At 38.9% G+C, this 14,452-nt stretch overlaps 1 protein-coding gene across 1 annotated transcript in view; it reads right to left on the bottom strand.

Moving 5' to 3' along the window:
- LOC137011409 (tensin-1-like) overlaps positions 1 to 13,946 on the bottom strand; it is a 32,778-nt gene extending 18,832 nt beyond the window's left edge. Inside the window, exons 1-2 of the mRNA XM_067374241.1 lie at positions 13,851 to 13,946; positions 3,230 to 3,344 (exon numbers count right to left, since the gene is read on the bottom strand). Coding sequence (XP_067230342.1) covers positions 3,230 to 3,344; positions 13,851 to 13,946 — 211 coding nt within the window. The remainder of the gene's footprint in view (positions 1 to 3,229; positions 3,345 to 13,850) is intronic.
- Between the last annotated feature and the right edge of the window lie 506 nt (positions 13,947 to 14,452).

Here is a 14,452-nt window from a genome sequence, read left to right as displayed (position 1 = left end):
AATTTATCTTGTATATATATCCACTGCACTCCACCCTATCCCCCCACCCTAAATCAAACAGCAGTGAAATATTGATCCCAAAACCCCAATACAAACCGAACCACAAGAAACCTATCATTTCAGTTATGACAACTTTCATAAACCTTTATCTGCTTACACTGCTGATGCATAGCAAGTACAAAGCTGTGCAAGTGCTAACACATGGACATGCTGAAGTGAGCAAGTTGACATGCTGCTGTGATTGCACAATTATACTTAAACACAAAACACAACTCCCCCATCACCGCTCCAAAAAGCCATGTTATCAGCATGCATCTACTATATCTAGTGTCCTAAAAAAGACCCCTTAGATTAGTAGCTTTTCACCAGTTTACCAGAAAATGACCATAAATGAGGCAAGACTATTTCAATTTTAGAAGTAGAAGGAGTAAACAAGCTGACTGGCTAGCAGAAGTCAAGGACCTGTCAACATATGCCACGTAAAGTTAGAGTTATGTTGGTTACCTTATAACCGATAAAAATAAAAAATGTTTAAGGCATATGACCTTACAAAATGTCATTTACACAGCATAATCTGCAGTTATGCTTAGTTTTGTTTTCGATTTCTATCAGTCTGTTTCATCACTGTGTTCCTTTGTTGTCCTTTTCCTGCCATAATCAGTTACCATGGATATTCATTTAATCATCACAGCTGTTCATTATTTAGTTCATCACCATGTGTATTTAAGTTCTTTAAGTGCATCATCTTTTTTTTTTTTTTTTTTTTGAAAAAAGTATGGAGTATGATTGTTTCAAATAATCCAATCAATATCAAGTCAATAATGCAGCTATGCAGCTTCGGAGCATAAATGAATCAGTGTATCGAATCTGCTGTTCGGAGCGCCAAAGTCACATGATTTCAGCCGTTGGCAGTTTGACATGCGATCTGAATCATGATTTGGTACACTGATTCATTTGTGCTCCGATGCTTCCTGAAGCAGTGTTTTGAAATCAGCCATCACTAAATAAGTCGTTATTTTGTTTTTTTTTGGCGCACCAAAAATATTCTCGTGGCTTTATTAATATTGAACCACATGAACTGATTTAAATATGTTTTTAGTGCATTAATGGATCTTGAGAGAGGAAATGTCAATGCCCCCTATCAAGGCCTCACGGAGCCATCGGATTTCAACAAATTTGTGATCCGAAGATTAACGAAGGTCTTACGGGTGTGGAACGGCATGAGGGTAAGTAATACATGACATAATTTTCATTTTTGTGTGAACTAACCCTTTAAGCTCTGTAGCTAATCACCAACATATCTGTTGAGCGTGTGAACGCAATGGCCAATAGTTTAAGTTAGTCAGAATCTGCTTCGAGTTTTTGTTCAGTGTGACTACTGCATGCTCGTGAATCCTTTTATTATAACCAACAAAGTATAAGCATGATGTCAATAAGCGTAGACAGCTTCATTGATTATAACAGGAGTTTTCACAAGAATGCAGCTTTGTGTACCTCGTGTTGAACTGAAGTAATTGACAGCATCATTGATTATAATGATGGTCTTTGCTTGTGTTTTGTATATAATATATATTTTTCATGCTGCTAACTACACACTGCAAAGTTTCTGGATTGACAGCCTGTTTAAATGCACGATTGAATCCGAATGACAGTGACAACCATAGAAAAAGTGGCTGGTCTGTTATTTTGTTATTTTTATGTTATTATTATTTTATTTACACTTCAAGGGCCCTATCAAACGGCAGGTGCAACGCAAGTGTTTCAGCCCAACGCAATTATCATTTTCACTTCCAGCGCCAGGTTGTTTAAATAGCAAATGCATGCAATGTGCTGGGCTGAAAACAAGGTGTGTTCAGGTGCATTGTTGGCGTGGTGCTAGTTTGAGGCAACTGAAAACGCAGTATTTTTTTTTTTTTAAGAGAATTTTTTTTAAAACAAATGGGAATGGGAGATGACACTCTGATTAGTTTATTGCATGTTACATACCAAAAACACAACCATGACTCAATAAGAGACTAGATACAGCCATTTTGGTGCACTGGCCATTTTTTCCGTCGTTAAACTAGCAAAAGAGGAATTCGGACATACCCTAATGCGCCATGCTCTTCAGATTACGCACTTAGATCGTTAAAATAGGGGCCCAGTGACTTAATGCACAGTTCATTTGTTCCGTCCATTGCTATGTAAAGTGTTACTTTGTTGTATATTTTATTACTAACTTCAAATCAGTCATCTGTGACTTTTTACCTATAAATTTACAGCACTTTGTTTTATGATCTGTCCTGACAGTGATTATTTTTTGTTTGATGAATAAATAGGATAAGTCATTACAGTCTGTTTCTTTGCATTTATTTTGCATTTATTGTCAGTACTGGGCTCGCACATGGGTAGGGTACTTTGTGTTGTCTGTGCATGACTGTGGTCATCTCCCACCACCGAAGACCAGCTTATCTTAAACACAAGCAAATTCTACATGTTTTCCATCACTTCTTGCCTTTAACAACAGCACAATGGTCCTTCTGTGTGGAGATTCAATGTTCTTTGTTGGAACAAAGGAAAAAAATGATTCAATCGATCATCAAAAGACAGGAAAACGTCTCAGGTTACGTATGTAACCATAGTTCCCTGAGAACAGGGAACGTGTTCATGACACATTGGGGAACGTCCCACGTGAGTGGAGTTCCCTTCGAAAGGGAACTCAAGGGCATCCTCATAAAGTAATTGGTACTATTATCTATGTTTAATTGACAAGTTTTGATGGAGAGAGAGAAATAAACTTCACTGTATCACAAATGTTATCAATTAGTAGAAAAAGAGGAAACGGCCAAGGCCAGTGTGATGGTGGAGGGAACAAAAGAGTAACGGATGGCTAGTGAGTTTGTCCAGCTCTGTGGTGTTTTTGCCAAGCTAGCTGCCCCACTTTAATCATGTATGTCTGCTACTCAGAAAGGCTTTTTTGCCACTAGTTCCTAGGAAGGTGCCAGAATGTGTTTCTCATATCTGTATGACTGTGCACAGAAATAACTAAATTTAATAATAATATGCCTGTTCTGTTCTTTCAGATTTTTATAATACACATTTTGTATCAAAAACACAAATTCAGTAACCATACTTGGATAGTGAACACAGATCTTTTGATGAGCTATCCAAGAATAGTCTGGTGCTGAATCCTAGTATGTCATCAACATATTAATAACCTTATAGCATCTGTTTTACTAGCAGTACTGACCTTTGCAGACCAGGCCCTCTTTCGTCAAAGCCTGCTTGCATACTGCACAACTCTTTGCCTTTTTGAAGGTCTTAGCCTTGAAGGTGTGGGAATGGACAGCCTCAAAGTCTTCTGGCTAAAGGGGCAGAGAGAGAGAGAGAGAGAGAGAGAGAGAGAGAGAGAGAGAGAGAGAAACGCATTCAATAATCGGAGGTTCTTCAATGCAATTCAGTTCTGAGACATTTATATTTATATTTTATGGTAGTGATATTTTTAAGCCTCTCAAAAACTTCACAGTTAATTTTAAGTGATGGCGGATCCTGTATTGTTTTATTGTTAGAATGAGAGAAAGAAAGTCAACATAGCAGTTACACGAACACACTACACATGTATTAAGTCCCTGTCCCGCAAAGCCATTTTGTCAAGGTAATGAAAAGTGTGATCCTCAGCATTTTCAGCTGTACTATCTCCCTAAATCTTAATGGCTTTTGTTACACATTGACAAGACCATTAGGCTCAGGACTGCAAAGCCTGACATCCGTGACCTTGGCTGTAGAAAGCCAGACAGAAGGGTGGACAATCATGGACATTTACTACAATAACTCTATTTACTTTAACCATTAGGACTGTTCAGTACACCATTCACTCAGAATGGGAAAGATTTGCATCTAACGGTGACCTTGAGGAGAGGAATGTGCATTTATATGCATCATGACTTCAAATCAATAAAAGAATCATAATGAATAGAATGTCATAAGAAAGAAAGAGCGTATGGAGAATATGATCAGACAAGTCAAATTCACAAAAGTCCATCCAGTTGTTTTGGTATCAAACAGGTCAGTTAGTTATCATGGGACACTGCCAAAATATATTGGCTCATGGCTTCTAGATGATTTAACAAATGGAAAAAATATTACATTTTTTTTATAAGCAAATTAAGTTTCTATTTATTTATATTTATATGGTTAATATGTCTCAACTTAACCATTTTCAGTGGATTTTTGGTACTCAGAGAGTTATGTTATGCAATTGTTTTGATAGAGGGATAAATTTCTTGTTTAAACATTATTTATTCTTTAGACATTCCTCTTTAAATTCAATGAGTATCAGTTGTGAGCAAAGTGAACTACATTTGGTTTTCGATCACTGAAAATGGGTAAAATTCAACAATTTGAACATGGAGCTGCTTTGAGATCCCCATATCTATGGGACTGAACTATACAGGGCCTTGAAAATGAAGATTCAAAAGGAAAGTTTATTAGAAATGAGAATCTAGAAGGATTTTAAGATATCTTGAATACTTTTAGAGTTTGGAAACTTTGGAAAAGGAATATGTATGGCACTCAGACAGGTGTGTTCTATGCAATTGAGTTGATAGAAAAACACAAGATACATTTCTAGTTTCAACATTATTTGTTCCTCAGATATTCCTCTTTAAAATAAAAAAAGTATCATCTGTATGCAAAGTGACCCACATTTGGTTTTTGACCACTGAAAACTTTGACCAATTTACTCATGGAGCCACATTATCTCTGGAAATGGCCTTTAAAATGAAGATACCGAAAGGAAAGTTTGTTAAGAACCAGAATCTAAAAGGATATTAAGATATATTTAATACTTCTCGAGTTACAGGCATGCAAACCTGAGGCAAAAAAACACAAGAAGTGCTTTTTTCCCATTTTTGAACGGTCACAATTTGCATATAATGAAACAAAGATTGCTAAAGTCAAACTATTTTACTAACAGACCTACCAATCTCTGTGTAAAAATAAAATAATGATGCTGCCATCTTTATAAAGTTATTTTTACACCCCTGTAAATTGGCTCCAAATCATTTTGACCCCCTCAACAAAATAGTGGATTACTCAGTAAATATATATATATCTGTGCCATTTAATATTTTGGCTTTCATTACTATTTATGTTTGTCTTTCTACAGAAAAAAATCAAAATTTGAGCAGGGGAAGTTTCTGAAATTTGGTTGATCTGACATTGAATGACCCAGAAACAACCGTGTCCTGAGTCTTTAGCACAAAAAGGCAGAAGTCAATACAGAGATCTCTGCAACAAGGTTAAGGGTGGTGAGTGGAACCTTCTGCACCCATTTGAAGGTCTCATCTACATATTTCAGATTGCTAGATCATCATGATGATGTGTTCAAGGCTGTTGAGTTCCTTTTTTCACTATATTATTACCCAACAATCGGACTGCACACTCAACCTTGATGCAAACAACACCCAAATTAATCACACTTTTACTCAAATTAATATTTCTTCATTCATGGCATTCAATTAGTAGTTACTCTTGTCTACCTTTTATAACATTTGTGTTTTCCTTATATTGGCAATAGAGGCTAGTTATTCGATATCTCACACATCCTTCCGAATGGTCAGCTGACAAACTCACTCTGATTTACATTTCATTTTTATTTATTGAACAATCCTCTTCAATTGCTCCTGTACTGTTAAGGTGAAATTCTTTAGCTGGTGCCACAAAGTAAAAGTAGTGAGTGGTCATCTGACACATTCAGGGGTGTGAAACACCCTGGGCATTTGGACAGTTCATTGCAGGGCTAACACGCACATACATTCACACTCAAACTCACGCCTACAGACAATTTACTGTCTCCTATTCACTTTGAGGGTTAGGATTTGTGGAGGAAACCAGAACACCCAGGGAAAACATGCAAACTCCAGCACAACCATACTGACAATACTGATAACCGTAAAGTATTGGAAGCATTGTGGCAACTCTGCCTTTCTACTTTAGAAACATTCGATTGAAACAAATGCAAGCAGTGCATTTATCTGAAGAAGAGGTACCAGAATGCAATTAAAAACAACAAAAATACTGGATCTGACTTGTCCTTACTTTTGCAAACTTAGTTGTTTTTCAAACTAAGCAGAAAACAGAAATCTTTGTTAGTGTTTGTTAATAAAAATAATGTCATTCATTGATTGTTCATGTTAGTTAACAGTGCATTAACTAATGCAACTTTCGATTTTAATAATGCATTAGTAAATGTTGAAATTAACATGAACTAAGATTAATAAATGCTGTAGAAGTATTGTTCATTCTTAGTTCATGTTAAATAAGTAGTTAACTAATGAAACCTTATTGTAAAGTGTTACTATTATGGCAACTATCAGAAGATTTTTAGCTTGGTAATAATGGATATGGATCTGCTATGCCGCTGCTGTGGGTTATTGCTGTTGTTGTAGGTTATTGTTGCTGCTGCTGCAGAGCACAGGAACTTGCTACTGCCAAATATACACCAATATGCTGCTGTGATCATGTAAGACAATTACCCCCAAACGAGAAGATGAACAAAACATGCCAAAATGTGTTCGTGCTGCTGTGAGCATGGAAACATACTGCTGCGGAGAGCCACGAGAACCGCATGTTTGCTATCTATGTGTGCCAATGCCTGCATTGCCGAATGGCTTAACACTAGTGCACTCTTGCTGTGTGTACCATGATAGCTTAAAACTATGACTTAAAATGTGTATAAAGGCTAGTGAAGCCCAGAGAAATTAACTAGTGGCTTAACAATGTGAATCCAGGTGCCGTACCATATATTTAAAGGGATAGTTCACCCAAAAATGAAAATTATCCAATCATTAACTCACCATCAAGCCAGATGTATATGACTATCTTCTTTCAGATGAACACGATCAGTGTTATATTAAAAAAAATCCTGGCTCTTCCAAGTTTTATAATGGGATTGAATGGTGCCTGAGTACCAAAAAGTGCATCCATCCATCACAAACGTAATTCATACGACTCCAGTGGTTAATAAATGCAATATTAAAAATATCTTCATTTGTGTTCCAAAGATGAACGACAGCCATTAAATTAATACAGAATTTTCATTTTTGGAAGAACTAAACCTTCTAATAATAATATAAAGAATAAAGCACAAACAAAACATACTTCTGGTGCTTGGCCCATAATAACAAAATTAGTGATTGGACCGCTAACAGTAAAAACTACATTTTCAGCTTGGTTGGCTTTCACCAGCCCCTGAGGGACCCTCATTAAGTGGGTGATAATTAGCAGTGGCTGGGTGAGGTGTCGGAAATAATGGGTATCTTTTCTTGCCCTGCGACCCTGGCTGTCTCCTAGGCTTTGGGAGGCCCTAGACTGAGAGCACTCTGTGTTCGGAAACCAGCAGATTAAATTATACACGAGCAGAACAGAACAAAAATATCTTAAAGACAGCTACCCTCTCACTCCATAATTCATAGAGACTAACAAACCTAGAAAAGACCCACAAAGGTCTGTTATACCTTGAAAGAGCTAGACTAAATGTATAATATCCCATTAAAAAAAGAAGAAGCTTTAATTACACTCTAAAATGTGTAGATGAAAACAGCTCCCATTTTGTTGCATTACAATGTCGATAAATCGTCAGGTGGAAAAATGGCACCTAATGCATTTCCTTCATTTTTTTTTAAATGTCCTTAATATTTTCATTGTGATTATATCCATGCAATCCAGGCTTTCCTGCACATTGCATCTTAACAATGCCTTTTATCTAATATATTTACAAAATAGCATGTCCTCTCTCACCAACGCTTGAGTATATGTGTTGAAATACTATCATCCTCTAGGGGAGCTCTATCAATTGTGTTTCTTTAGAAAGTTGAAGCTGCTATAGACCATGAATTTGTTGGATGTGTGCATTTATTCATTAAAGTTATTGGGATGATGACAATGCATGCAAAACCATGCATCCACGTGATGTAAGACCAGGCCACCTTCTTCCGTTGCTCCGTGGTCCAGTTCTGATGCTCACGTGTCCACTTTTGGCTCTTTCGGCGGTGGACAGGGGTCAGCATGGGCTGGTCTGCAGCTCCATACGCAACAAACTGTGTATTCTGACACCTTTCTATCAGAACCAGCATTAACTTCTGGAGCAGTTTGAGCCTTCAATGACCCTGTCTCCGGTTCACCACTGTTCCTTCCTTGGAGCACTTTTGATAGATACTGACCGCTGCAGACCGGGAACACCCCACAAGAGCTGCAGTTCTGGAGATGCTCTGACCCAGTCGTCTAGCCATCACAATTTGGCCCTTGTCAAACTCGCTCAAATCCTTACGCTTGCCCATTTTTCCTGCTTCAAACACATCTTTTTTTAGGTCAAGTTCCTAAAAAAAATATAATGTGGGTCCCATGGCCAAACCAGTTGTGAACCAATGCAATAGATAACGACGGCATTCTGAAGAGGTCATAATTCTCACTCAATCATATTCAAAATGTACAGAAATCCCACATGTTCTGTTCAACATCCATTGGTGGTTTAGGAGATCCATGATGCAGCAAAGGCAAGGCAAGGTCTCTGTGCTTTTTATTTCTTATTCAAGTGCAGTTCTCTTTCAAGCAGCACAGCCCACCCCCAATGTTTAGTTCCCTTTTCTGTTTCCCTCCTCCCTTCTCTGCCAGGCCTCCTCCATCTTGCTGCATGCCTGCTTGATTATGTCTCTGCTAACGTTACTTAAATTTTTCATTGCCCCTCTACTCTCTATCTTTTACTACTCTCTTTCCTTTCCCATGGCTTCCCCTGCGTAGCTTGCATGAATTCCCAGAGCAGCCCATCACTGAAGCATCTGGCAGTTTTAAAGAAGAGCACAGGATTGAAAGCTATTGTCTCTGTCAAAGAGGTTATTATCTGAACAGCCGACTTGTCTGACTGCAAGTTGATGCTCTGATGCTCAACCAAATGCATATTAGGAATTCTCACTCAGGATAATTTACTACTGTTAAGATGAAGCATTATTATAAGCCCCAGCAAATGCCAGATGCAATTTGTCACTACATGGCAAAAGGGGTAGTGTTGTCTTTCTGGAGATAACATTTATGGAGTTAGGAAGTTTTAAAATCAACAGAACCAATATGCATCCCAGCACACAGAAAAGAAGCTGTGATATGTGGTGAAGCAATGCAACTGACTGAATTTTGGACACATCTACACTCAAGCATGCTTGATGCATCTGCACTATATGAGGACACTCAACCTGAACTCAATCTCTCTTCACTATTCCCTACATTACTCCACTAACAAGGCTCACTTGAGGGAGTGAATGAAAAAACGGGCTGCCGCTTTTGCATGGTTTGTGCTTGCTGTTTAAAAATTATTTGAAACTTTGCAAACTGGCATCTCCAGTAGTAAAGAAAATATTTCTCTTGAACTCTGTCATGGAAACTAGCCTGCATGTATAAACCTTAATTAACAATTTAATAATCAATTAAAAAGGAATTCATACGCTGTAGCCACATTAGACCAGTGGTTTGGAAAATGGATGGATGGTTAATTCAGCTACGGGCGCATTTTCTGCTCAGACACGGGGACTGATTCGGTGCACGACTCTCACAGTGCATTATGGGTATTCTCTAGCGTTGAGCGTGTATTGGTTGTACACTCGATATTGCAGACTTTTGTTGCAGTTTGACGGTGTGTCACCTGAAACAGAGCGTTATGGAAGTTGAAAACCCTCGCTCTTCTCCACTTGCTCCGCACCACTTTTTTGACCTGAGGGAGGGTTTCTAGCAGACCAATCACAGCGCTTGCGGTCCGCGTAGCCTTTAGACTTACGCCAGTATCGAATTATCTTTTGCGCTTGAACAAACCAGTTTTATCGAGTATCCTCATAAGAGCAGTCTTAAATGAGTTAAATAACATCTTAAATGAACTTAAAAGTTATAATTATATATATAAAAAGATTTTGATGTGACTTTGATTCAATTTTATTTTCGATATAAATATAAAAATATATTTAAGCATTGGTTATTTCTTTATACAGTAGTGTAGGTTCAAGAAAATGATGTTTCATTAACCTGGAAACCATGTAAACAAATTAAATGTAACTTGAAATTACTTTGCACTAATAAAACACAAAACAGATTGATTTATGTCCGGTCTGGTTGCAGGGGGACATGAGCTTCATAAAGCTCTTTGTCAGGGTTAAAAGATAAACATGCATCCCCATGAATCTCAGCTCCCCTCCATTTTTAAGCCTTATATGACTTTTAACCAAACCTCCTCCTCCATGTGAAAGTGATCAGTACATCTGGGATGGAGTCTTCTCTATCTCTCTTTTTGACTAAATTAAATAAGTTCTGGAATGAATGGGCTCCAAGATCTTTAGTGAAGGTTGAAGGAAGGAGACTGGGGGAAGGGAGGTTTTATTACCCTGTACACACAAACGGGACTATCCCCCTTGAGCAACCTGAGGTTAAATGTATTGCTCAAGGGACATTAAGAGAGTGTCAGATTAATGGATCCTTTCAAATACACTTAGCAAGAAGAAAAAAAATTTTTTTGAAAAATAATTTTGTAAAATCCAAATTAAGCTTTACAGATCATTACTGGAAAGGGTTTAAACAATGTTTTTCATGCTTGTTCAGTGAACCATAAACAAGTATGCACCTGTGAAACAGTCCATAAGACACTAACAGCTTACAGCCGGTAGACAATTAAGGTCACGGTTACAATAATTTAGGACACTGAAGAGACCTTTCTACTGACTCTGAAAAACACCAGAAGAAAGATGGCTAGGGTCCCTGCTCACCTGTGTGAACATGCCACAGGCTGCTACTGGAGGCATGAAGACCTGCCGATGTGGACAGAGCAATAAATGCAATGTTTGTAATGTTAGACGCCTAAGTCAGTGCTGCAGGGTGGGTGGTGGTTGGTGGTGTAGTCCCACTCTGCAGAAATCATGGTCCGGGGGTTAATGGAGCAGAGATTAAGGGGGCACACAGTGACTGAGGTGGCTGGGCCAGATTATTTGATTAAGATCAACACAGATGGCAGCAGGTTTATTAGGCTGCTATCACTTTGAGACCAAATGCACGGATCCAATATACTGATACACATGCATTTTCATTCTCTACTGTTTATGTTTACTTAAAGGGGACCTATAATGCCCCTTTTACAAGATGTAATATAAGTCTCTGGTGTCCCAAGAATGTGTGTGTGAAGTTTCAGCTCAAAATACCCCACAGATAATTTATTATAGCTTGTCAAATTTGCCCCTATTTGGGTGCGAGCAAAAACACGCCTTTTTGTGTGTGTCCCTTTAAATGCAAATGAGCTGCTGCTCCCGCCCCTTTTCCAGAAGAGGGTGGAGCTTTAACAGCTCAACAACAACAAAGCTGGAGAATCTCACGCAGCCAAAATGACAAAAGTGTTTAGCCTTACATTGTTCAAACCGGAGTCGACACTGATGGAGAGACTCAGGAAGAAGTTACAACTTTTAGACGTTTCTGAATGGTTAGTGGATAAATTGATGTAGTTGCTGTGGAGTTGATTCAACTCATCCACTAGCATGTGCCGTCATGTTCATCTTTTGTGTTGAATTGACCCTCGTTTGTGAAGCAGTCCAGCGTAAAATGACGGCATGACAACAACACTCGACTACAACAACTCTTCCTCTTCTCTAAAGCAGCCCAACATGGCCCCGCCCCCTTTGTTATGTGTTCTCGGGGGCGGGGTTTATGTAAATTTTAGGGTTAGTGATGTCACCAACCCGGGAAGAAGCTAATTGTAGTCCCTACCAACCATTTGTTGTAGTCCTTAAACAGAGAATTCTTTAAAAGAAAATATCTGTCTTTGCATTGAACTTTGAGTGTCGTAACTTTGCAGATGTTGTTTATGATCAAACAGAAACATTACACACTAACTAAAGTTAAAAAAGTGAAATCATAATCAACCACTGCTTTAAGCCTTCACATGCTATCAGAATTATCATAAATACGAGTGTCCGAGGTAAAAATTGTACATGAACGCCCTCTCAAATCTAAACTTGAATGCGATGAGCTCGTAATCACAACTTTCCGATAAATTTTCGATAGCACATGAAGGCAGCAGTAACCGACTGTGTTTACTACGACATTTGCCAAGATGGGCATTTTGACATAATTTGTCCATTCAAGCAAAAAAAGATGCAAAAGAGAATTCGCTCTTCACACAGCACTTGAGTACAGAAATGAGTTTTCTTTCGAGTCTTTTTTTTAGCGCTTTTGGCAAACGTTGCATATCGTCAGTCATTTGATCGATGTATTGATCCATATCTATGATTGTTACACCCCTAGATCGGATATTGCCATTGGTTTGATGACTGAGATTTAAAAGGTTAGTTCCAAAAATGAAATTTCTGTCATTAATGATTCACGCTCATGTCGTTCCACACCCGTAAGACCTTCGTTCATCTTTGGAACACAAATTAAGATATTTTTAATGAAATCCGAGAGGTACATCAGAATGCTGGCTCAGTATTGGCCAAAGCTGATCATGTGATCAGCACGACGCATGCGTGTGATGCTGACGCATGCGTCAATAATGAAACAGCGTTCTGACGTAAATCCTGGAAGCACTGGAGGTAAACAGCATATGAGAATGACACAGAAGTTGAATAACGTCGTTATTTTTGTTTTGTTTTTGTGCACAAAAAGTATTCTCGTCTCTTCTTAACATTAAGGTTGAACCACTGCAGTCACATGACTGTTTTAACAATGTCTTTAGTTCCTTTCTGGACCTTGAAAGTGTTGATTATATTGCTGTCTATGGACGAGTCATAAACCTCTCGGATTTCATCAAAAATATCTTAATTTGTGTTCTGAAGATGAGGTCTTACGGGTGTGGAACGGCATGGGGGAGAGTAATTAATGACAGAAATTTCATTTTTGGGTGAACTAACCCTTTATGTGTTGTAAAGCTTCAGCACAGTAGATGACGAAGAGGGCTTCAGTTGGGATGAGGGAAAAGTGTCTACAAAGAGCAAGAAATGGTGATGTACTGTGATAGCTGATGAGGAAATTGGATTAATAACACTGGGTTATGGTCTTGGCAGGAGCTGAAGGATGGGAACGTGTGCTGGGACAGATTGAAATTTGGGGGTGGGGGTGTAGAACGAGAAAAATACAGTAGTTCTGCGGCAGAAGGGCTTTTGGGGGGTTTTTTGCAGACACATCAGCACTGAGACATGAAATGAGCAAAATAATGAAAACTTGACCCCTAGTCTGTCCATTCTCATAACTTCAGACCATGTATCTGGCACTACAATGCTAGAAGGCATTACTAAACACTGTCCTAACATGTTCCAATCTAAAACGCCACATACAACTATCAAAACCAAACAATTTCATGCAAAGGGTTCACAGTGTACCCACAGAATTGTTCCTTTCTTAAAAATGGCAGCCATTAACTCAGCATAAACCTAAGGGACCGTTTGCAGCAGTGTCCTTTTAATCTCTAAAACATTGGCAATAACATATAAAATGGGGATGGGGGAAAGTGGGGACACTGAACCTGTCAGGTTTTTTTTTTGTTCATACCAGCAAAACTCAACATGAGATTCAAGCATTGCCACTAATAACACTATCGTTTAAACATGAGTCAAAATTAAAGTGACTATGCACAGTCTACAGTAGGACAGCTTCTCGAACACAACAATCTGAGACTTTACTAACGTACCGAGAGGCTGAAAACCCACCACAGGTAAAGGAAGGCAGACACAGCAAAGGTGAAACAAAATTGAGCATGTCTGAATGTTGTCCGGTAGCACTCACAATCAGTTGTGAAAGGTGACCCCAGTTTGTGTGTATGTGTCAGAGTGAGTCAGTGCAGTATGCAGCCTTACCTTATCTCTCCTAGCTGCTCTCAATGGAAAGAAACAAGAGAAGAGGAACTTCCCCCAGCTTATCACTGCTGCCAGACACCAGTTCAGCCGGGCCATGGTTGCCTCCTTCTGTCAGTCTTTTGCTGCCTTTAAATCACCCTTTCTATTCTCTGTATATTCTCCAGGTAAATCCAGTAGCAGAGAACTGCCGGCAGAACAGATCCCTTCAGCGTCAGAGCAGGTAGCAAGAATCACCCTACTCTCGCTCGCACAGACGTTACCTTACTCACTGGATGCTGCAGCATTCTGTCTGTCGAAGGAGGATGAAGAGGAAAGAGGGAGGGTGTGAGAGAAAAAAGCAGAGGGAGGGAGGGAGAGAGAGAGAGAGAGGGGCATGCAGTGGGAAAAACTAGAAATAGCAGAAAGGTAAGTTGCTTTTGATGAGAAGGAGGTAGAAAAGGAGAAAAATGTTTGAGAGGAACATGCTTTTGAAGGAGAAAACATTTCAAGGCAGCACAATCTTGAGAAGGGAAGAGGAAAATAGGATAGGAGGCAGGATAAGATACAGAAAGGATGGAGTAAAAGAGAGGGAAGGCAGTCTCTGAATGTCATCACAGCCTCAC

Source organism: Chanodichthys erythropterus, chromosome 21, assembly GCF_024489055.1.
Source record: "Chanodichthys erythropterus isolate Z2021 chromosome 21, ASM2448905v1, whole genome shotgun sequence".
NCBI lineage: Eukaryota > Metazoa > Chordata > Actinopteri > Cypriniformes > Xenocyprididae > Chanodichthys > Chanodichthys erythropterus.
Note: the sequence above shows the minus strand (reverse complement) of the source record. Positions and strands in the feature narration are given on the sequence as shown.